The following is a 23,678-nucleotide window of genomic DNA, read 5'->3' as shown; positions in this document are numbered from 1 at the left end:
AAAAGTTTTTTTTACACTAAGTATGATTAAATACACTCATTTTCTTCATGTGTTCGAATTCAAACCAAATTTTACAAATAAATATTTTATCAATAAATAATATTATAAATCAAGTAATTGATGAATTTCGTTTCAAATCATGATTGAATAATACATATATGAATCATAGTTTTAAGAGCCATAAATTTAAACTTACCAACTTAACATTAAGCGGTCGCATGATACATTTTTAAGCGAGTTTCATGAAAAAGGGTATTGATGCATATATTTTTATATATTGATAATTTTTAACCTAGTTGCAAAAGATGACTCACTTACCTGGTTTCTTTGCATCGCGACCTTTCTTTCTCTGGTTTTCACTTTTTCTACTCTTGCTCTAATATTTGTGTATCTTTCAATTGAGTCATGCTACTGTATTTAGATGTTTGATAATTGTGACAAATTATCTGGTTGGCTGTTTATAGTATCAAAAATATGATTTGATTTATAAAACAAAGACTAAAACAGGATTTTAAATATTAATTTTGTCAAAATAAAATAAAATATTGAAAACAAATATTTTAATCCTTAATGTTCCCTTCAATTATTATTTTTTAATAATCTTCATAAGTGATAACTAACTCAACAACATGTACTATACCTTTCATATGATCAAATAAATAGTGTTTGTGTACATACATAAAGAAAATGATAAAAAAAAATGATTATTTTTGGTATAAATCTCTTCATGTGTGTCCAAGTATTGTTTATTTGGTAGAAGAATACCTCAAAGAGAAATTCCCTTAGGTCAAGAGAAATACTTAGTTGGATAAAAATATTAAAAATAAAAAAAAATAGGTAAAGCAGGAGAAAGGACAGGCATCAAGGAGAACCAACGACATCCCAATTAGATTAGCACCCCGATAAAGCATACAATATAAATGAAAAGAATTAGTAGATAAAACATGTGACTAAATTCTAAAAAGAAAATTTTAACAAGTATCCTTGAAAATCATGCACATAAACATATAGCACATGCACATAAAAAAAACATAGCATCCAACATCACAATTCACAACATTATTTTTTAAATGGCATGTTCAAATTTATCTACAAGTCGTGGCACGTACAAATTGATGAAATTGTAAACAACATTTGACCTTTGACATGCAACAATGTCACACACATGTAAAACACATCTACAATAGTTGTGGCATGAACGTAGTTGCCAATAGTTTTGAAGTGGCATGTTGTCAGCTGATCAGTAATACATATGATCGATCTTCTTCAACTTGACCATCTAAAAAAATATGAAGATCCATTAAATTTTATGTTCCTCCATCATAAATACCAATATAAAAATAAATTCTGAGGGAAAGCCAAACAAATTGTTCACAGTATTTCTTCAAAATATCTAACAACTGAAATATATAGGAAAATTAGAAAGGTCCGGAGGTCTAACCTCGGAGATTGATAGCCCGATTTGCTTGAGCATCAGCCTCAATGTTAAATTCCTTAAACATAAAGAAATTTTTTGTTAAATGGTGTTGGTGATTTTTGCATGTAAGTATCACACACACGAAATCACTAAATAAATACCCTAGGAATGTGTTGGATGCTGAACGAGTGAAAGCAATTGATGAGCTGCAAAGCCTCTTCACATAAGCTCTTTAAATGTGGGTTGTTGATTTCCATGGAACCCTGAAGCTGTTTCAAAACCATGCAACATTCTGGGAACATTGAATTATATATGTTTTCTTTTTTATCAACATTCAAATGCAAAAGGTAAGACCTTGCACATTATAATATACTACTGCATACTTTATAATAGAACAAACCTGATTGATAACAAGTTCTGAGTCTCCTTGCACATTGATGTTTCTATATCCTCTCTGGATTGCTTAATTCAATCCTAAGATCAAAGCGCGATACTCAGCAACATTATTTGTTTGATAGCCCAGTCCTTCTCGGAATTGATATAGCTATGAAGAAAAGAAACATAAGAGTTAGCTACATTTTATAAATAAATAAATAATACTAATATAGTATATAATTAATTGAATTGTTGTATAAACTTGATACCAGACTTCCATTTTCAACAAACAATATAGCTCTTGCACCAGCTGATCCAGGATTTCCACTTGACGCACCATCAAATTGAAGGATACAAGAACTCTGCAAATAAGATTTAAAATTTTGGAGTTAACATAACATATGATTGTCAAAACTTTATACAAGTTTACAATTTAGGTATAATAATTTTGTATAATAAGTTAGTTACTATACTTGGAGTGAGAACAATCTATCAAATTAGGGTTAATCTCTTTAGGTCATGCTTTGAGAATGCTCTTAAGGTTAGTATTCATAGCATAGCTGGGTCTGTTTCTCCGTCAGCCTAGGCATTAAGTTACTTGGGCTGAGATAAGCATCGAGGCTTCTAGCTACTTCTAGAAGGTTCCATAGGCGATGCCTATATAGAGGGCACCTAACGCCACTTTGCCTCCTGTGAAGGGCACTTGAGGCCACTTTGGCCCTTGTGAAGGGTGTTGTATCCTTTATCCAGATTTCTCCGGTCCAATTAGGTATATGAGAAGACAAATGTAAACAAATAAAAATAAAAAATTATTGCAAAAATAAATCTTATTATTTTATTTATTTTAGAATTAGAAATAACTGATTGGGCTTTCATAACAAAAAATTAAATTGAATTTTAATAGCTCAAGAGTCAAAAATGTAACTTATTAAACCGAACTTAGTGATCGGAGTTCAAACTTTGTATCCTCCTTTTGTGCGTGTGGATTTTTTCATGACTATTATCATTTCGTGTATCTATAAAAAAAAATTATAGACAATAATTTTTTTCAATTACCAAATTTTCAAGTGAAAAAAAATTAATATCTTTGCTTCAATTTTTCATTTAGAAGAGAGACTTGTACCAAAAAAAAAGGAGACTTGTAAATTAAGAAATGGAGGTAGAAGATTCTATAGTAAAATGTTTGTTACAGATTTACTACTACAACTCAACACAACAAACTTCTTAAAAACAAATCAATAGCAAGTGTGTACGAAAAATTGGATATCAAACTTTTTTTATTATTTGATCTAAAGATTTTAAGAAAGTCCTTAACTTTTTTTTATAGGTTCCTTCTAATAATCTTATTTTTCGACACATTTTTCGATCATAATTGGAACCACAATATTGTATGAGTTTTGCTTTTAGGGATGCGGACATAAATACCAGACACGAAATGGATACTAATACACCAAAACCACTAATAATTTGAGAAAATCACGTAATTCAGTAAAATTATATATATCAGTGTCGGACACAACATGTATCCGACACCGAAATACGTTTGATCCAAAGAATGCTTGTACTTTATAATAAGAGTCTACCCTCTTCAACCAAACCTTTATTATGTATCTCAACAAGACACCATGACTTTATGCTAAACACGTATCACCATTTACGAATAAGATGAGTTACTTACTTGGTTTCCTTGCATTGTGATCTTTCTCCGGTTTTCAGCTTCTTTTTACTCTTGCACCAATTCGTGCTCTAATGTTTGTGTAGCTTTCAATTGAGTCTCACTTCTATAATAGCAAAATCTTCTTTATTAAGGATTCGTTTGGATTGAGCTTATGCAAAACAACTTATATAAATAAATAAGCTTTTATTTATTATTCATAAGTTTGTTAAGGTAATTTATGAAGAAAAAAAACAATTTATAAAGTTACAATTTTCATTAGTTAGAACTTATAAATTAATATAAAAACTTATTTATTTGCATAAGTTATTTTTCATGAGCTCAATCTAAACGGGACTATTAATTTTGTCTCCACATTTTCTTCCCCAATTTTCACAATATTTATTTTTTAGTCTCTTTACTAAAATAACCTGAATAAAAATGTATCCCCACCTCAAAGAAAGAAAAAAAAAATAAAGAATTATACTATTTACCAAACACTTTTTGCTCGCTTCCAACTGAAAATTTCAAAATGTCTCTACGTAATTTAAGTCGAGCTACGTGAGTTAACTCACGCAGTGTGAGTCAGCGTGAGTTAACTCAAATTGCTTTCTTTTTCTATAAGTTGTGTTTTTCAACCAAATGTCAGTTGAGTTGAGTTGCTTTTCAATCTTTTTGTCATGCAGTGAATTAATGCAAGGAATCTTGGGAGAGAGGGTGGGTGGGTGATGAATCAGGTTCAGAGTGCAGTAATAATAATTGATGGCATTTGGAAAGGTTAATTCTTTCACACCATAGCAAAGTTAACTTTAACCATTAGATTAATTGAAGAACACAATCATATGGTACACTTCCAACACTAAATTATTTCTTGGGTTAATAATGCTTTTCATCCCTGTAATATATGTTATTTCCGGTTTTCGACCCTATAAAATTTTCGGTTTGATTTGCAATCTCATAAAATTTTTATTTTTCGAAAAACACCTTTAATAGGCCATTTTCAGAATTTTTTTTAAGAAATTTTGGTTTTTGAATGGCCTATTAAGGGTGTTTTCCGGAAAATAAAAATTTTACGAGGGTGCAAATCAAACTGAAAATTTTATAGAGGCGAAAACCAAAAATGACATATATTACAAGGGTGAAAAACACTATTAGCCCTTATTTCTTTTACACCTTCCACCACCATTCTCTCCTTCCTCTCCACCACCAGCAACATCCAAACACACCACTTGATGTGGATCCTCTCCTGTTTTCTTCTTTCAGCCATCTCTCCTGCTTTCTTTTTAGCCATTGGTTTAAATCGATGGGTGTAAGATAAAAATAATAAAAAGTGGAATTCGATTGAGATATACGATGTTTTCTTCTTCATTACCGAGCTGACTGTAATATGATCTTTCTCTACCCTTTCATATTATACTAGCTGTGATATGAATACAACATCTCCTCATTAGTATTATTATGGAGAAGGTTAAATTCTAATTACAGATTGAACTATTTATTTAAGTGGGAATATAATTTCATAACTCTACTTCCTACGCATAATTTTATGGGTTTTTCAAATTTAGGCATAACATGGAGGATGAAAACTGTGCACCCATTCAAATGGTATAGATCCCATCTCTCCCAATCTTTTCATTTCGCTTTGCAGTTTTTTTTTTGTTATAGAACAGTGTATTACACGTGTGTTTGGATGTTGCTGGTGGTGGGGAGGAAGAAGAGAGAATGGTGGTGGAAGGTGTAAAAGAAATAATCTAGTATTGAAAATGTACCATATGATTGTATTCTTCAATTAATCTAATGGCTTAAGTTAACTTTCCCATGGTGGGAAATGATTAACTTTTCCGATGCGAACAAACACCATAATAATTGTCACGTGAATTCTTTTATGAAAAATTCCTCGGTTTTTGTTTCTATACGTCATTCTTGTTTTAATTTTTAAGGAATATGTTCCTGTAGAAAGAGAAAAGTGAGAAAGAAAATCACTCAAGTTGATGTTAAATTTTAACGTGAGTTAATTTATGCAAAATTTAACATAAGCGTAACTTAGCTCTAGCTCACGCAGCGTGAGCTCATGCAGTTGTAATTTTGGAATTTCAGTTGAGAATTAGTAAAATATGTTTGGTAAAGAGCAGAATTCAACAATAAAAATGTATGTAAGACTAAGTACTCCGAAGTGGCGAAATTCGAATCGTACTGATCATGGTTATTTTTATGGTAAATAATTAATATTTTAAAAAACCTTGAAAAGCAAAATTATAAACCTTCAAAAGCATATGATTAAATACTTACAATAAGGCCTTGCATTAAGCTAAGCAACATCCAAACATTAAAAGCACTTTTCTAGTCCCAAAGTTAAAACAAGCACAAACTATACAAGAAATGTCACAGAAGAAATTTAATTAGAAATTTAATTGGAACCTTTGTTACAGCTAAAATCATCAAATTTTTACTAGCTGAAGGCAAAGGCATGAGTCATGTATGCTGCTGCTAGTTGAACATTATTTAATCTCACAATCTTCTTCAACCTGACCAGCTGCAAAAGTTCAAAATCCCTTAAAATTAATGTTCCCCTTCCAAATGAAGACTATAGAGAACGGAGTGATGTTGTTTTGTGGAACTCGTGACAGTTTGGTGTGAAACTCGTTGCAAATTAGAACTGAAACGGATAAGGAACTCAGAAAAGTCTTGAAATCTAACCTTGGAGATTTAACGCGCGGTTCGCTTGAATATCAGCTTCAGAGTTATATTCCTTGAACATTAAAAAAATGTTATTTATAAACAGATTCCAAATAGTAAGACAAAAGAAAAAAGAGGAAGCTATAATCTTAAAACAAAAAGGTAAAAATAGTTTGCGTGAAATTATACATATAATTCGGAGTGTATATTGATGCTAGTGATCATGACTATACAAATACAAACAACTAAAACTTATCTAACATTTTCAACATTTTGTAAGCAAAATAATGACAAAGTGAGAAAGAGGGTACCCTAAGAACATGATTGATCTTGAATGACTGAAACTTATTCTTCAACTCCTTGGCTTCATTGCATAATTCACCCATATTCGCGTTTTTTACTTTCCATATACCCTGAATCTGTTACAAAAGCAAACAAAAATGATGGTTAAATGATTAGAAAGAGTATAAAATTGAAAAGTTATAAAAGTTATCAGTGAAATATAGACCAATAAAGGTAGCTAGAGAGCACAAAATTTGAAAAATACTAGGAATAATGCATACCAGTGTTTTCAATCGCAGATAACAGAAAATAGTGATTTATTCAACATTTTGTAATTAATAGGATATCGCGAAACAATAGTGATTTATTGAAATTCTATTACGCTATAGCGCTATTGCACCACTACTTAACAACATTGATGCATACTTTGTATCTTTAGAGATAACAAACCTGATTGCAAACGAGCAAGGAGTCTCCTTGAACACGGATGTGCTTATATCCTTTTTTGAGAGCTTGTTTCAATCCCAAAATCAATCCTCGATATTCAGCAACGTTATTTGTAGCAGCACCAACTCCTTCACGCAATCGGTAGACCTATGAAGAGGAAGCAGTTAGCCACTTTTCACAAAGAATATATATTACAAAAATGATTAATTACTTGTACAAATACAAAATATTCACCTTGCTCCCATCTTCAGCACGCAGTATTGCTCCAGCACCAGCTGGTCCAGGATTTCCTTTGCACGCACCATCAAACTCAAGTCTACAAGAAAGCTACAAGAAATGTTTTGTTGTATTATCTATCTTATAGATTGATTTATTTTGTAAAACATCTATCTAGGTAAGATCAAGAATAATGTTGAATTGCTGCCAAAACTTTAGAGATGAAATCAATTTTATGATTAACATCACTTTTTATTTATAGTAACCACTTGCGGATAAATGCACACAAATGAAGAAAATCAAGTAATTAATAGGGTGCTTGGACATAATCTCACAGTCACTTATAGAGTTCATGCATACTTTAAATGATGGGGAAAAACGTAACCAGAAGTTTTTGATTTAGAAGGTGAAATCAAGATTAAGGATCAGAAAGCCATACAATGGTAAATAACTTTAAAAGTGACGTGTTAGTTGAGTCATTCCAGACAAGGATTGTTCGTGTTATCGAGAAATTCTCCAAGTAAAAGAATGCAGGAACTTGGGAGAACTATGAATATGATGTATAATGAAATTAATGATATTAACAATGCGAAACACGGAGGAACTTACACAACTATCAGTCGACACGTCTGCTTGTAGATGTAATCCACCTATAGAATGATTCCTTTGCAAATTTGTTGAAAATGAAGATGATCCAGCTCCCTTCTGTACAAGAAAAAGGAAAAGAACAAGAACGGATGAGGCGGTAAGCAATGAACATTTCTTTGGTAATATTCGGTGAAAATTCATGGTTGAGGATATTCCAAAGTTTACAACTCACACTAGCATCAAGTTGCGTGGCACCTTGGAAGCTCTTTGATGAAGAATTCACCATATTAGTCCTTCCTCCATAAGAATATGGATCCTGAAAGAAAATTAATCTCCTCTTAGTTAAACTTTTCTCCAATTGCAAATTTGCAAGAGACAAAAACATATAAACGTAAGCTCCTCGATACAAAATAGAAAAGAGTTTAAGAAGTTATTAGAAATTTAGAAATAATGTTGATAGTGGATGATCCCTGTTGCATTGAAGTCCATCATATAATAGAGACAAAAGTTGCAAAATAAAGTTCAAGTTAACAATATCAAAATTTTAGACACATAAAAGAGCTTTTATTCCATATAATATAAAGAATAGATTAATCACTATAATGCTGGGAAGCCCCAATACTCCAAAAATGCCAAAGTATTGGTGTCCGACACCGATACGTGTCCGACACCGATACGTGTCCGATACGTCTTTGGTAATGTGAAGGTAATAATTCCTGGTTGAGGATATTTGAAGTTGATAACTCACACTGGTATCAACTTGCAATGCATCTTGCGATCTCTTTAATGAGGAATTTGCCATAACAGTTCCTCCTCCTGAAGAACATGGATCCTGAAAGAACATTAATCTCTTCATTAAATTAAAATGTTTCCAATTGCAAACTTGCCAGAGACACAAATGGCATAAGCTTAAGAACCACTATGCAATACAATCCAACATAATAAGAGAGGAAAATCAATGTTGTCAAATAGCAGTGATATAGCGCCATAGAATAACGGAATTTGGACAAGCCACTATTGTTCTGTGATGCGCGATTTAGTACAAAATGTTGCCAAGTTACAGTATAGCGCTGTAGCATAATGGAATCTGAACAAGCCGCTATTCTCTTTTGAGATCCGCAATTGACAACATTGAGGATACTCCTATATACGGCTATGCATGTGGTTACATTAAATTATCCTATTTCATCAAATTATTATCAGTGACGACATGCACTGCTTCATAAATCATAGGTCTTTATCCCATATAAGAGGAAATTTACAACAAGTTTAAGAGAACAACAAAAATAAGAACAAAAAGTGTCACAAACCTGATAAGGACAAACAGCAAGTCTTCCAAAACTACCCGCATTTACATGAGCAGCACTGATAGAGTAAGTGGCTCCCTTAAGTCCATGTGAGACAAGATACTCCTCAGTTTCTTGAGGTAAAGAAAACCCTTTAAAAACACTTACAGCTTGACCAGAAACCTGCTTGGGAAATCAAAACACTTAACTGAGAAAACCTCGTTTCCGTTATAACCAAAACAATGAAGAAGACATGGATGCTTTCAGGAAGGAAAAAAAAATTAAAACCAACCCCATAAGTTCAATATAAAAGAGCTCCATTTAGGCCTGTTTGGATAAACAATTTCATTAAGCGCTTATAGCATAACGCTTATCATACAATACAAGTGCTTATGTATAAGCTGTTTTTACAACAAAGATAAAATAAAGTCAAACTACTTTCATATAAGCTTTTTTCATAAGCTAACATGTAGAGCTTAATGAAATAAGCTGAAAACAGCTTATGGAAATGTCATAAGCTGTTTCCATAAACTCTCGAACAGTCTCACCGCTTATGCTAGTACTACACAAGTTCAAATAAGACAATTTAAACATGCTCTAGTAGTTCATGCAAACCTAAGGGCCCGTTTGGATTGGCTTGTTTTTGAGCTTATGCAAATAAATAAGCTTTTATGTATTATTTATAAGTTTGTCAAGGTAGTTTATGAAAAAACAACTTACCAAGATACAATTTTCGTAAGTAATAACTTATGATTCAACATAAAAGCTTATTTATTTGCATAAGCTATTTATCATAAGCTCGAAAACAGGCCTAAATACAGAAAGAAAGAAAAATAAAAAAAAAATAAAAAAAATCCATAAGCTGGGAAAAGAGCATAACAAGAAGTAACTAAATTTGCTGATTCAACGTAACAAAGCATGCAAACCCAAATGCAGCAAAATTCCAAAGACAAAAACTTTGCATAATGGTGTAAAACATAACAAAGATGGAAAAAGATGTATACATACAGAAGATGAAAGTAAAGGTTGAATATCAGTGAAAGACTTGTATACACCAACAACATTCCCTTTCTTTACAACATAGAAAGCATCTTTCTCTTCAGCCATTGCACAAAAAACTGCAAAACAAACACAAAGGGTGTGATCATAGTTATGAGAGTAACAACAAAATTCACATAAATAAAGAAGCTAAAAAACTGAATTTTTCAATAGTGTAAGTTACATTGGACGAAACCCAGTTGCAGAATCACTTTTTCAGTGATCGGAAAGGAGAATCAGTTTGAATTTTGAAAAGTGAAAATGAAAGTTTTGAACTTTTTTGTAGTTGATACGTGGAAGAAGAAAAGAGACAAGACAGAAGAGTGACTGTGTAAACTTTTTTTTTTTTAAGGGAAGAGTGACTGTGTAAACTGTTGTTGCCGTGTTTTTTGGGATGTTAATTTTGGATTTTTTTTGTCTAATAAAAAGTAAATGAGTTTAATTTTTTATTTTTTGAAAGAGTGAATTTAATTTATTTATATAGTGTACAAAAGTTTTAGAAATGATATCTTCCCATGTTATTTAATAAGTTCAAAACACATAGTTTGGTGTATCTCGTTAATTGTTCTTACAACACATCCGTAAAATTTGTATAAAATGATAATGTATACTCCCTCCGTTTTTTAATATAAGCAAATTTTGACTTTCAAGTTCATTCAATTAATGATGTATTTGGCCTATAATATATACCACAAACATCATTAATTGAATGAACCTAAAAGTTAAAATTTGCTTATATTAGAAAACGGAGGGAGTATAAATTAAAGGGTTAATGGTGTTTTACCCCCTATAATATAGGTCATTTTCGATTTTCCCTCTTGTAATTTTTTTTATTTACCCTGTAAAAAAATTTGTTTAGGAAAATCCCCTAATAATAAGTCATTCAAAAACGAAAATTTCTGTAAAAAAAAGAATAATAAAAAAATTGGTTTTTGAATGACCTATTTAGGGTATTCCAAAACAATTTTTTTTTACTCGGGTAGTAAAAAAAAACAATACAAAGGAAAAACCGGAAATGACTTATATTACAAGGGTTAAAACATTATTAACCTTTTACTCAAAAAGAATCAATAACAAAAAAAAATCTGAAAAAAATTTAATTAGTATACACGATCAATGTTAGTGTATAATTATTTTACACATGCACCAAAGAATATGTTAACACGTCAATTAAGTGAACGTATTCAATTTAATAATATTGATGTTGTCATATGTCGGGCTAGACCTTAGTATCAAGCTATGAAGCCCGGATACTACAAAACGGAGATGTACTCGTACCGAATACGTATCGGATACCGATACTCCACGGATACTCGCGGATACGTATCCACGAAGTATCGGAATTAATTATTTTAATTTTTAATAAATATTTTATCGGATATTTATGTGATACTCCACATATACACAAGGATACTTCTAAGATACTTCACAGACATGTATCCTAGAAAAAGGTGAAGAGTAAAAAAGTGAGACAATATTGTAAAAATTCATTATTGATGTATATGACTCAATTTTAGATATGCATCAATAGAATTGTTTCTCGGATGAAACACTTAAAATTATACTTCTTGTGGATGAACGTAGCGAGAGATGTTATTCAGTTAATCAACATTAGATAAAATTTGTGTTGAGTTCTTTTTAATGATGTTTCTCTCAATATCCTAACATATGAAAATGTAATATGGTTTATAAGAAAACTTTCAAAAAAAAATTATTTTGATCACATGTATTATTTTTAAAAAATTGTAACTTTTATAATAACAATACAATAATGAAAAGTAATCAACGTTAATTTTCTTCAAGTATTTTACATACATATAAGTTTTATTATAAATTTTTGTTAATGTATCCTAATTGTATCGTATCCTAAATTTAAAAAAATTGCGTATCCGCATACTCGTTTCGTATCGTACCCGCACCCGTATCCGTATTGGGGCTTCATAGGTAACAAGCTTTCATTTTTTATTTTATTTTTGTACACGAGCTCTCATTTTTTAATAGTGAAACCTTAGCCAAGTGTGCATTTCTGAATAATTCACACTTAATTTTAGAAATGTACTTCTAGATGAAACTGAAAAACTATATTTTTTTCTTCAGATTATATATACTTCCTAATGGAAAAAAAAAAAAAAAAAAAGAGAGAGAGAATTATGTTCTTTATCCAACAGTTTTTGCTCATTCTCAACTGAAATGACAATTTTATCCCTGCGCGAGTTAATTCAAGTTGGTGTCAAATTTTGCGTGACTTAAGTCACGCTAGTGTTAATCTCAGCGTGAGTTAACTCACGCAGCTTCTGGGCTCGTACCAGACCAGGCAATAGTGTCTTGTTCCCTGATTTCCTTTGTTCCTTCATTCATACATAGGTACAACCATTAATTCATTCAACCAAAACTCACAATTTAGAGAACATTCATTCAACAAAACCTAATGGAGGGTCTTGGGGATTTAATTGGAGGCGTGAGTTATTTGTTTGGGAACAAAACCTTCTCAGGGAGTTATTGGAAGGCTATGTGATGTCGTTAGAGGATGATTTTTGGGGTTGGAAGTTGGAGGAGGATAGGACCTTTTCGGTGAAGTCCTTGTATTCAAAGTTGGATAGGAGGGAGATAGGAGAGGAGATTAGGCCGGAAGGGGAAAGGAGAGTGTTTCGTCAAATTTGGAAGTCTGGGGTTCCAACTAAGGTGAGTGCTTTTATGTGGAAGGCTCTTCTAGACCGGATTCCAAATCGGGTGAATTTGGAGAAAAGAAGTTGTTTACCAACGGATGTTAGTCATGAATTGTTTGGTGTGTGATGATACCCGAATCCACTTCACATCTTTTCCTCCATTGTGATATGGCAAGAAATATTTGACTTAATAATTTGATGAAGTGGTTGGATTTGAATTTTGTAATGCCACCCAATTTATTTATCCATTGGGAGTGTTGGGCGGGGGGTGCTCTTAATAAGAAGATCCGGAAGGGTTTGAGAATGATTTGGCAAGTTGCTATTTGGGTGATTTGGAAGGCGAGAAATAGGGTTATTTTCAATAAGTTATTGTAAGGTGGGATGAATTAGTGGAGGAGGTAAAGGTGTTATCGTGGAGATGGTTGTTAGGTAGATTTAATGCTCCGGCGTGTATGTTTTACGAGTAGTCATGGTGTCCGCGAGACTGTTTATTAAGATGATGGTACGGCTGTTTGCAGGTTTTCTGCTGTTTGGAGATGACAGTAGCAGTTTTTAGCAGCCGTAGTGCTGCTGGTCGGTGCTCTGCTAGGAGTAGGCAGCACCGTTTTTTCTGCTGTTTGGGTGCCTTTTGCCTTTCTTTAGCTTAGTGCTTAGGTTTCCTTTGGATTGTCTCACTGAGTTGCAGTTTCGAAGGATGCTTTGGCATCTCTTTTGTTTGTGGATTTTGCTCCCTAGCTTATTAGTGCGGCTTACACGGGCTAGTGGTTAATATTATTTTGCCGATTTAAAAAAAAAAATCATTAAATCATGCATTCATTCATAATTTAGATACGCACTATTAACGAAAATTAACTAAAATGTCATAAATAAGCGCAAATGCTCAAATGTAAATATATTACATCCAAATCCGACAAAATGTCATAAAAATACTACAAATATAAAAAATTCATAAAATAAGACTCTACTACTCCTGCTCCTGCACCCGCGGACTCCTACTCCTCCTTCGTGGAACCGGCTCCTTGTCAAACACGATATAATCGGACAGGAGACCCTCCAAAATGTTGAAAAAGAGTGGATTTGAAGCCACCTCTGGAATCTCCATCGCATGCTCCACTCGGACTCTCATGTTGTTGATGACCTGCAATGGATCAGGAGGATGTTTGACCCACTCCTGCTCAACAATAACCTCTTGGTAGACAGGTCTGGGAGCTATGTACTCAGGAACGGGAGCAGGGTTGACGATAAGAGGATGGGATACACGGTAGAACCATTTAATGTACCCATCCGAATGCTTCCACCACTCGTCCTCTGGGACCGGGTCACCCCTATCCTGCTGGCTAAGGACATGGACAACAAATTCGAAGAAGGCAGTAGCCACCTCTGCTGGGGCAAGAGGCACAATCGTCGTAGGAGGTCGAGGAACGGTCTGAACATAGCCGTACTGCCTCAGAACCCGCTCTGGCAAGTGACGCACCATCTTCTGTTTGCCGGCCATGATCCATCCAGAATACCAGCACACGTCCTGAAAAGGCGTCACATCTCGTCGGTGCTCGTACGGCCTCCAGATGACATGACAATGCTCCATTGAATCCATCAAGCCTCTAAAGTGTCCAGCATCAGAATACCCCCTGGGAGGTCTCCATCTACCCACATACGGGTTCTCCCGTTCGTAATCTTCATATTTCCTCCTCGGAACGATATGTCTGAAGTGAGCTAAAACCCATCCCTGCAAACACAAAGAGACAAATTTATATCAGCACACAAGTATCATACAAAAAACTATACATTTATGATTAACTTAAAAGAATAAGAAAAAAAATACCACAAGCAAGCTCATGTAACCACCGCAGGAGCCAACATGTGAGCTGGAGGTAAGAGAAAGTTGCTCATATAAGAAAGCAAGTCCCATCCCGCCCCATGACCACTCGCCTAACTCATCCAAATTCTGAATCGCAAGCAGCCACAACAGATTAATGGTTTTGCTGTTCTTGCCGGCAAAAAGGGTGTAGCCAAGCAAGAGCAACAAAAACGCCTTAACACAGGCGGGCCTAACACGCCTCTGCTCCTCCTCCTCCTCCTCTGATAAATCCTCCCCCACCAACTGGTTACACCTATTCAACAGCTGCTCGTAACGCTCTTTCAAGGCTGTGTAAGTGACATAAGCACCAGAATTATAACTCACCTGCTCCATCGCATCCTCCACCGTAAACAGTAGCTGATTCTCCAACAGCTCTACGCCCACGCAATGATCTAAGTCATCCTCCTCAATAAGCCGTCCAACGATGGGGATGTCTAGAAGACAAGCCACATCATCTAGTGTGACGGTCATCTCGCCAACAGGCAGATGGAAGCTGCTGGTCTCCTCATGCCATCTCTCAGCCAAAGCACAAACTAGCCCGTGAGAGATACTTTCGTACCCAGTCAGAAGGAGGGGCCTTAGACCGGATGTATCCACCGGATCCCAGAACCAACGGTTATCATCTACCGGCAACGGAAGTGACAAGGCAGAAAGCTTAAGTTTCTTCCCGTGCGAGACGCCGGTCATCTTACGCTCCACTTGCAACTGAAATTAAATAAGTAAAATAAACAAGAAATATTTTAAGTAAAAAATAAATGTCACGTATTCTAATAAACACTGTTAAAAAAAATTATACGTAAAATAATCATGAAATATTCTAAGTAAAATTAATAAATAGTAAAATATCATTAAATTAAATAAAACAATTATACTTACTACTTTGTCGCTCCAAAGCTTGTATGCGACGTGTTTACCGAAGTTCGGTAAAAGAGACAACTCATAAGGCCCCCCTGGAAAGCCCTCATCCTCATCCTCCATATCAGGCTGAGCCTGCTGAGGATGCTGCTCATAATGCTGCTGGGGATTCTATTTCATCAAATTATTATCGGTGACGACATGCAGTGCTTCATAGGCCTTTATCCAATATAAGAGGAAAAATTCACACCGAGTTTAAGAGAACAACAAAAATAAGAACAAAAAGTGTCACAAACCTGATGAGGACAAACAGCAAGTCTTCCAAAACTACCCGCATTTACATGAGCAGCACTGATAGAGTAAGTGGCTCCCTTAAGTCCATGTGAGACAAGATACTCCTCAGTTTCTTGAGGTAAAGAAAACCCTTTAAAAACACTTGCAGCTTCACCAGAAACCTGCTTGGAAAATGAAAACATTCAACTGAAAACATCCCAAAAAAAAGTAAAAACCAACCCCGTAAGTTCAATATAAAGGAGCTCCATTTATGCCTGTTTGGATAAACAGTTTCATTAAGCGCTTATATCATAAATGCTTATCATATTAGCACTTACGTATAAGCTATTTTTGTATTAAAAGATAAAATAAAGTCAAAATTGTTTTCATCAAGGTTGTTTTCGTAGAGGTTTTATCATAAGCTAACTTGGAACTTAAGGAAATAAGCTAAAGGCAGTTTATTGACATGTCATAAGTTGTTTCTATAAGCTCTCCCAAACAGTCTCGTGAGTGGTTTATGATTATATCAGTGGATGGGCTTATTTCTTCATCCAAAGATGCCCTTTATAAATGAACTCCATTTAGTGGTTCAACATCACAAAACATACATACCCAAAATACAGAAAAAAAAATTCCTAAGACAAAAACTTACCATGAAGGAAGAACATTACAAATAAGACCTACATGTAGGCCATGTTTGAATAGAAAAACTTTATGAAGCGCTTATGGCATAAGCGTTTAAGCTATTTTTATAACAAAAGATAAAATAAAGTCAAACTATTTTCATATAACCTATAAGCTGTTCTCATAAGCTAGCATGTAGAGTTTAAATAAATAAGCTGAAAACAGCTTATGGAAATGTCATAAGCTGTTTTCATAAACTCTCAAACAGTCTCCCCGCTTATGCTAGTACTACACAAGTTCAAATAAGACAATCCAAACATGCTCTAGTAGTTCAACATCACAAATCATGCATACCTAAGGGCCCGTTTGGATTGGCTTGTTTTCCAGCTTATGCAAATAAATAAGCTTTTATGCATTATTCAGAAGTTTGTCAAGACAGTTTATGAAAAAACAGCTTATGAAGATACAACTTTTGTTAGTAAGAACTTATGAATTAACATAAAAGTTTATCTATTTGCATAAGCTATTTTTCATAAGCTAAAAATAAGTCAATCCAACTGGGCCTTAAATACAAAAAAAAATCCATAAGCTGGGAGAAGAACATCTTACAAAGCATACAAACCCAAATGCAGAAAAATTCTAAAGACAAAAAATTTGCATAAGGATATGGAAAAAATGTATACATACAGCAGAAGATGAAAGTAAAGGTTGAACATCAGTGAAAGACTTGTATATGCCAACAACATTTCCTTTCTTTACAACATAGAAAGCATCTTTCTCATCAGCCATTGAAATTCTGCAAACAAACAAGCATAAAGGGTGTGATCTTAGTTATGAGAATCACAACAAAATTCACATAAATAAATAAGCTAAAATTGAAATTTTCAATAGTGTAAGTTACATTTTGGACAAACCCAGTTGCAGGATCACTTTTTCAGTGATTGGAAAGGAGAATCAGTTTGAATTTTGAAAAGTGAAAATGAAAGTTTTGAACTTTTTTTGTAGTTGATGCGTGGAAGAAGAAAAGAAGAGACTAGACAGAAGAGTGACTGTGTAAACTGTTTTTTTTTAAGGAGTGACTGTGTAAACTGTTGTCGTATTTTTTGGGATGTTAATGTTGGATTATTTTTGTCTAATAAAAAAATGAGTTTTGTAACAAACAAAAAAAATGATTAAGTTCAAATAACGTGACAATGTACATAAAATTACACTCATAAAGGATTTAAAGTCAGGATAGTTTTGTATGGATTTGGTCCATCGAAATTGGCATCAGGTAAATCATACCTGAAAGAAAAGAGTACATTCCAACATCTCAAACCAACTCCAAATAAAGTGACACGTTAACTAAATAAAGATGTTCAATTTAATAATATTGACATAAGTCAAACTAGAACTTACAAACAAGCTCTCAAATTATTTTTGATATACAAACTCTCAATTTTTAGTAGTGAAACTTTAGCAAAGTGCACATTTCTGAAAAATTCACACTTAATTTTAGAAATGTACTTCTAGATGAAACTGAAAAACTACATTTTTTTCTTCAGATTATATACTTCCTGATGGAAAAAAAAATACTATTTTTGGATGTGTACTTTCAAAGTGATTTTAAAGGGAGAAAAGTTGTTGGCCCAAATATTAATTGACTAATGAATATATGTGGCTACTTTTCTCACCCACCATTACATCTGTTGAGATGTATGTATTTAGAAAAGCCACTGAATTTATGCAATTCATATATGTGTACTTTTAGATGACTTAGTATGTGTTTGGAATACCGGTGGAAAGCTCAAAAAAAACACGTCTAAGCAAAAGCAGGAATTTCCAGCTTCATAAAATCACAGTAAAAGTGATATTGAGTAACGTGCACCGTGAAAAAAACGTGAAACCAAACACTGCTTATGTGATCTAGAATAGATGCACACTTCCAAAACCAAATATAGACGGGTGATGTATCATTATTGTGTGTTTGTAACTGTCATCAAATCAAATACTTAAAAAAGAAATTCACTTCAAGCTAGGTACTTCAAGTATTTTAGTTATGAAAAGTCATTTTCTCCAAACAAGATATTACTAGTATGTTGGCAACTTTAATTATAAAAATGTCGAAGATCTTTTGGTTACAAATCACACAAATGAATTCAATATGATCATGAATTTGATTGAGCTATATCATTGTTAAACTTTTTTTATACACGAAATGTATCCTCCGCACGCAACTACATAGATTAATCTTTTAAGATAACTGAGATTCATTTAAGGGGTTGACATCTCCCAACAAATACTTCTCCATACGCACCGCCAGTGACCAAACTCTAGATCAGATGGTTAATGGTCTAAGTATCTACCGTTTGTGTCCCACTATGTTGGTATATCATTGTTGATTTTGATGAAGATGTTTTTGATATGTCGCGGTTTGGTTTTTACATACATTTTTGACAAATGTGTTAAAAGTCGAACTGGAAATCAAAATCACAATTGAACCATTCAAATAACCAAACCATCAGCAATGCCAACTTCAGTTGACATGTTAAATTTAATTACTTCTAACTGATGAGGATATATAAGGATAGACCATTTTTCAATCTTTGTGACCTAAGTTCGATACTCTGGCAAACCAAGAAAAAAAATTAGGATAGACCATACACTTTCTCCTTAATAAGGAGACTTTCTTAATAATTTTTTCTTCCTTTCTTCTTAATCAAAACACAGATGGTGTTAAGTAGGGATTTCATAGTATATATTATATTATCACAAAACAGAAACAACCAGAAAGGAAATGTTGCTCATTTCACAAGCTTTTCTAAAAGACAGTAGTAAGTAAATACAGTTATGTTCAATCAACATTTTCTTGATCCTACTTTACATAAGTGAAAAACCACAAAAATAAAAAAACCAAATAAATTATATAACTCTCCAACAAATTTGAAGTCTACAAAAAATTACATTCTTGTTCTATGGATCCTTATCATTTTATGATTATACAATCAATAAACTTTACTCTATATCCCATTTCTTGCCAGCTGATATAGTTCTTTCAACTGATATATGGGCTTGAAATTAGAATCACCAATTATTGGTAATAAAAAAACAAGACATTTTCAATGCCTTATTCTTCAGCTAACTTGTTCACCAATCAAGTCCAAACCCATAACAAGGAATGCCAAACCTTGAAAAAGCAAGAAATAGAAATGAACACCATGTGCTGCTAAAAGACTTCTAGCACAAGCAGTGAGTAAAAGAAAAGCAAGTGCTAATTCTTTCCTATAGAGTTTGTTTTTCTTCTTCTTCGAAACCACTTCTGTTTTCTGAATTTTGCCTAATAACTCCAAACCGGATTCTGAGTGTCGTCTATGCAATGGTTTATCTTCATTTGAAGACTTTGACTCTCTTTCAGCTAATGCTAGCAAATCGGACTCAGATGATCTACCTGTTTTCTTTGTCACAACCCATTCATAAGCACTTCCTAGTTGAAATAGTCCAGAAACCATTGCATTGAACTTTGTAACCGACATTGTGTTCTCAAAAAGAAGATAAGGGACAAGGAAAGGGACTGATTTTGGTGATGGAAGGATGTTTAAGAACGACATGACAATAGGGACATAGCAGATCACCCAAAGAGGTAGTTCTGATTCAGGTATGAACATTGTTAAGGGTAGTATGATGCAGAAGAGGGTGAATGAGTAGAAGGGAAGTATAAGTTTCCTCAATAAGAAGAACAAGAATATTAGGTTTGCCTTCTTCCAAATTGATATCTGCACAAAATAGCAAATAAACATTCAGAAAACTTGTACAAATTTCCAAGCATGGTTTTAAATTTCAGTTGCAAAAATTTGGATAAACAACTTAATTAAGCACTTATAGTATAGGCACTTATCATATAAGTGTTCATATATAAGTTATTTCTATAGCAAAAGATAAAATTACATGTTTAGATTTCTATATCTGAGCTTGTCTATTGGTATAAGAACTTGAGACTGTTTCAGAGAGCTTGTGGAAACAACTTATGACCTGATCACAAACTGTTTTCAGCTTATTTCTATAAGCTCTCCAAGAAAGTTTATAGAAAATAGCTTATAGCTTATATGAAAGCTGTTTTATAATCTCTCCACCATACGGTAAGTGCTTAGTAAATTTGTTTATCAAAATAGAGCCTAAAGTCAAACTGCATTCATACTTCATATATATAAACGATTAGTTGTTTTCATTAGCTATTTTTTAAAGCTTATGAAAATAAGTTGAAAACAACTTATAGACAAGTTATAAGCTGGTTCTATGAGCTCTTCCAAACAGTCTCACTAGTGCTTACGCTAATAAATAAGCTCAAACAAGTCAAGGCAAACAGACCCTAAACAAGTCTATTGAAAGAGAAATGAGAATTAGCAATACCTTGGCAGTTAATACAGCAGGAAGACATAGCCTGAAAAGTTGCATAGGACCAGAATGCCAACGATGTTGTTGTTTCTTGTAAGCTTCATAAGATTCAGGTAATTCGCAAAGAACTTTAACATCATTAAGATATATGAATTTCCATCCATTCAAATGAGCTCTAACAGCTATGTCCATGTCCTCAACTGTCGTCCTCTCCAACCAACCGCCTGATTCCTCCAAAGCCTTTATCCTCCAAACACCAGCTGTTCCATTGAATCCGAAGAAATTCAAGAAATAGCCATTCACTTGTTGTTCAACCTCAAAGTGAAAACACAAGTTGATGTTTTGAAGCCTTGTTAGTAGATTCTCATCTTTGTTCACATATGACCATCTTGCTTGAACTAGTCCCAAGTCAGGTTTTCCCTATAAACAAGTCACGAAAATCGTTAGGGTCGTTAACTTCTACTGTTTCCTTATTCCATCTTCACAGATAAAATATGTATTACATACAACAGTGTGGAAGTTTTTTAAAATGCATGTTGAAAATAGATTGAAAGTTATTGAAAATTTTGAAAACATTGTTTTCGGTATTTCTGGAAATGCATAATTTCTAGTAAGCTTCCATCTTTTGTCATTCGTCACATACAAAGTCAAAGTTGACACTGAAAACTGTAAATGTGGTTAGGAAGTAAACAGGACTAAACTTTTCCTTGTCCTTATTTGGCTTATTTATGATGCTTACCTTGAAATGTGGAATGGTTTGCATGAGGTAATCAGGATTTGGCTGAAAATCTGCATCAAATATTGCCACAAATTCATAGTTTTTGACATAGTCACATGACATAGCTGACTTAAGATTCCCTGCTTTGTAACCAGTTCTGATCAATCTATGTCTATAAACAATGTTGACCCCTTTCTCTTTCCAAGAAGAAACCTCATCTTTGATAAGCATCTGTAAATTAGGATCATCTGAATCATCCAATACTTGAACTAGTATTCTGTCTTTTGGCCAATCAAGTTGACAAGCAGCACCAATTGATTGTGAATAAACCTTCATTCAAAACAAAACAAAAAATGTGTCAGCATCAGATGTAAAATTGGAAAACCAAGTGTTTGAGCTCTAACGAATGTTAAATCGATTGGGACTAGCAGAACTTGAATCCTGATTGGAACAATCATTGGTCAGACTTTATTTACTATCCGAGACTATTTCCCTTGATAATCAGAGAGTTAAGCCAAAATAATTAGAAAATCATTATACACATAAGCTCCGGTGAAGGTCAAATCGATCAAGATTGCCCAAATTCAAAATTTGGCTAGAACAATCATTGACCAGACTTTACTTATCGGCCAAACTCCAGATTACCAGTGAAGTTCGAATTGATCGGGAGTACCCGAGTTCGAAGTCTGGCCGAAGCAATCATTGACCAGATTTTACTTACTTAACAGTCAAACTCCAATTACCAGACATGTAAATTTGGAAAATCATGTAAAAATCAAGCTACCAAATTACAATCATAATTGAATCCAATATACACATAAAATGTTGGAAAGAAAATCCTAAATCATAGATTAGAATCAAGTTGCAGCATTTAGTTACCTCTCTTTCATTACACATTGGAATCTGAACAAGAACCATAGGAAAGCTCAAAGGATCCTCAACATCATAAGCATCATCATCAATCATAGGCTTCAACTTCTTAACCTTGATCCAAAAGCATCCAAGACAAAGAACAAGCCGATCCAAAGATTGAATCAAGAACAAAACAATACAAAATTTTGACACAAACAAAACCAAAGGAGCAACATAATCTTCTCTAAAAGAAATCCAAACCATATAAAACCATTGCAAAAGATTCTTAACTTCCCAAGGTTGAATCACATGCAAATTCCATTGATTAAAATGAGCAATGATTTCAACAACCAAAGCAACAATTGAAAGTACAAGAAACACTTTGATGAATCTATATAACCTTGTTGTGTTCTTAGGATTTTCATCACCAATATCAGATAATGAAACTCTCTTTTTGACCAATGAAAAAGTTGATTTGAGACCATTGGTCAACCATGTCAAACATGTCAGAAGTTTGTGAAGTTTAAGGAGAATAACCCATGTAAACTGTTTTGTACTTGTAGATTTTTTTTGCTTCTCTTGAAACATTGGAGAATCCAAACCATCATCATGAACATGTAACAAAGTAAAATCATTAACTTTGTCAGTTGCATTTGTAACTGTGTTTGGTGCCATTTTTTTTTCTCTCTCTATTTTTTTTTTTTTGTCGTCAAAACCAAAAATCTAAAGATTGAATTTTTACGTTAATGGAAGAAAATTTAGAGAATTTTCTTCAACATCATTGATGAATGAAGGGAAATAGAAGCATAAACACTAAAGGGTTATGCTCATATTACAGTATTTAATGTGTGTGATTGGTTTTGAAATATGAATGGAAAGCAAATCAGAGAAATCTGCTATGGAATTTGGTGAAAGAGAGAGTGTATGTATCTGTTAGAGAGAGAAAGAGAGTGTATCTGCTAGAGAGAGAGAGAGAGAGAGCTAATTTGATGACAGGCTAAAGCAAGGTATTAATAATGCTTTCTTTATAGTAAGAACAAACTTTTGTGTTTTTTGTCATAACTCATGTGGTAATAGCCAGCTTAAAAATATGAATATTTACGCGGATTTGGATGGTCTATGGTTAAAATATCTCGATCGTTGAATTAAAATTAGGTGATATATTTGTACTTCGTCGAATCAAAAATTCAAATTCGAAACATAAATCGTCTGATTTGGATTTAACGATCAATATGTTCATTGTTTACCTTTTTTGTTGGTGTGATATCGAAAAGTTTATACTTTTACTTTGACAAACCAAAATAACCGACTAGAAACACAGATTGTTTGATCTGATTTAATGGTTGCAAATTATTTTTATATAATTAATTCCTCCAATCATATTTATAAGCAAATTCTAATTTTTCATATTCATTAAATAACATATGTATAAGAATTATATTATAATCCAAATACATCAGTTGATAAACGAACCTAAAAAAA

At 33.4% G+C, this 23,678-nt stretch overlaps 3 protein-coding genes across 6 annotated transcripts; all 3 read right to left on the bottom strand.

The window, feature by feature from the left end:
- Nucleotides 1–5,720: 5,720 nt before the first annotated feature.
- Nucleotides 5,721–10,370, bottom strand: LOC112422480 (uncharacterized). Of its 2 annotated transcripts, none has more exons than XM_024785421.2 (11): nt 10,164–10,370; nt 9,950–10,059; nt 8,966–9,124; nt 8,404–8,487; nt 7,888–7,971; nt 7,677–7,772; nt 7,086–7,178; nt 6,855–6,998; nt 6,434–6,541; nt 6,144–6,195; nt 5,721–5,979 (listed from the first exon to the last, which is right to left on the bottom strand). In XM_024785421.2, exons 2-11 carry the CDS (start codon nt 10,046–10,048, stop codon nt 5,945–5,947), a joined length of 954 nt encoding a protein of 317 aa, XP_024641189.1. In that variant the 5' UTR covers nt 10,049–10,059; nt 10,164–10,370; the 3' UTR covers nt 5,721–5,944. The 2 variants fall into 2 exon arrangements, with proteins under 2 accessions (XP_024641189.1, XP_024641190.1); XM_024785422.2 differs by having other exon boundaries at nt 7,677–7,769; nt 10,164–10,343.
- Nucleotides 10,371–13,488: 3,118 nt separating this feature from the next.
- Nucleotides 13,489–17,346, bottom strand: LOC112422479 (protein MAINTENANCE OF MERISTEMS). 3 transcript variants are annotated; one of them, XM_024785418.2, is made up of 6 exons: nt 17,157–17,346; nt 16,943–17,051; nt 15,655–15,813; nt 15,380–15,529; nt 14,468–15,208; nt 13,489–14,371 (listed from the first exon to the last, which is right to left on the bottom strand). In XM_024785418.2, exons 2-6 carry the CDS (start codon nt 17,042–17,044, stop codon nt 13,610–13,612), a joined length of 1,914 nt encoding a protein of 637 aa, XP_024641186.1. In that variant the 5' UTR covers nt 17,045–17,051; nt 17,157–17,346; the 3' UTR covers nt 13,489–13,609. The 3 variants fall into 3 exon arrangements, with proteins under 3 accessions (XP_024641186.1, XP_024641187.1, XP_024641188.1); XM_024785419.2 differs by having other exon boundaries at nt 15,380–15,517; XM_024785420.2 differs by lacking the exons at nt 16,943–17,051; nt 17,157–17,346 and having other exon boundaries at nt 15,380–15,577; nt 15,655–15,795.
- Nucleotides 17,347–19,015: 1,669 nt separating this feature from the next.
- LOC25495224 (xyloglucan glycosyltransferase 4) lies at nt 19,016–23,187 on the bottom strand. Its single transcript, XM_013595411.3, has 4 exons — nt 22,224–23,187; nt 21,366–21,674; nt 20,642–21,046; nt 19,016–20,007 (listed from the first exon to the last, which is right to left on the bottom strand). The coding sequence occupies exons 1-4, from the start codon at nt 22,869–22,871 to the stop codon at nt 19,369–19,371; spliced, it is 2,001 nt and encodes a 666-aa protein (XP_013450865.1). The 5' UTR covers nt 22,872–23,187; the 3' UTR covers nt 19,016–19,368.
- Between the last annotated feature and the right edge of the window lie 491 nt (nt 23,188–23,678).

Source organism: Medicago truncatula, chromosome 6, assembly GCF_003473485.1.
Source record: "Medicago truncatula cultivar Jemalong A17 chromosome 6, MtrunA17r5.0-ANR, whole genome shotgun sequence".
Taxonomy (NCBI): Eukaryota; Viridiplantae; Streptophyta; class Magnoliopsida; order Fabales; family Fabaceae; genus Medicago; species Medicago truncatula.
The sequence above is the reverse complement of the archived record's forward strand: the minus strand, read 5'-3'. Positions and strand labels throughout refer to the sequence as shown.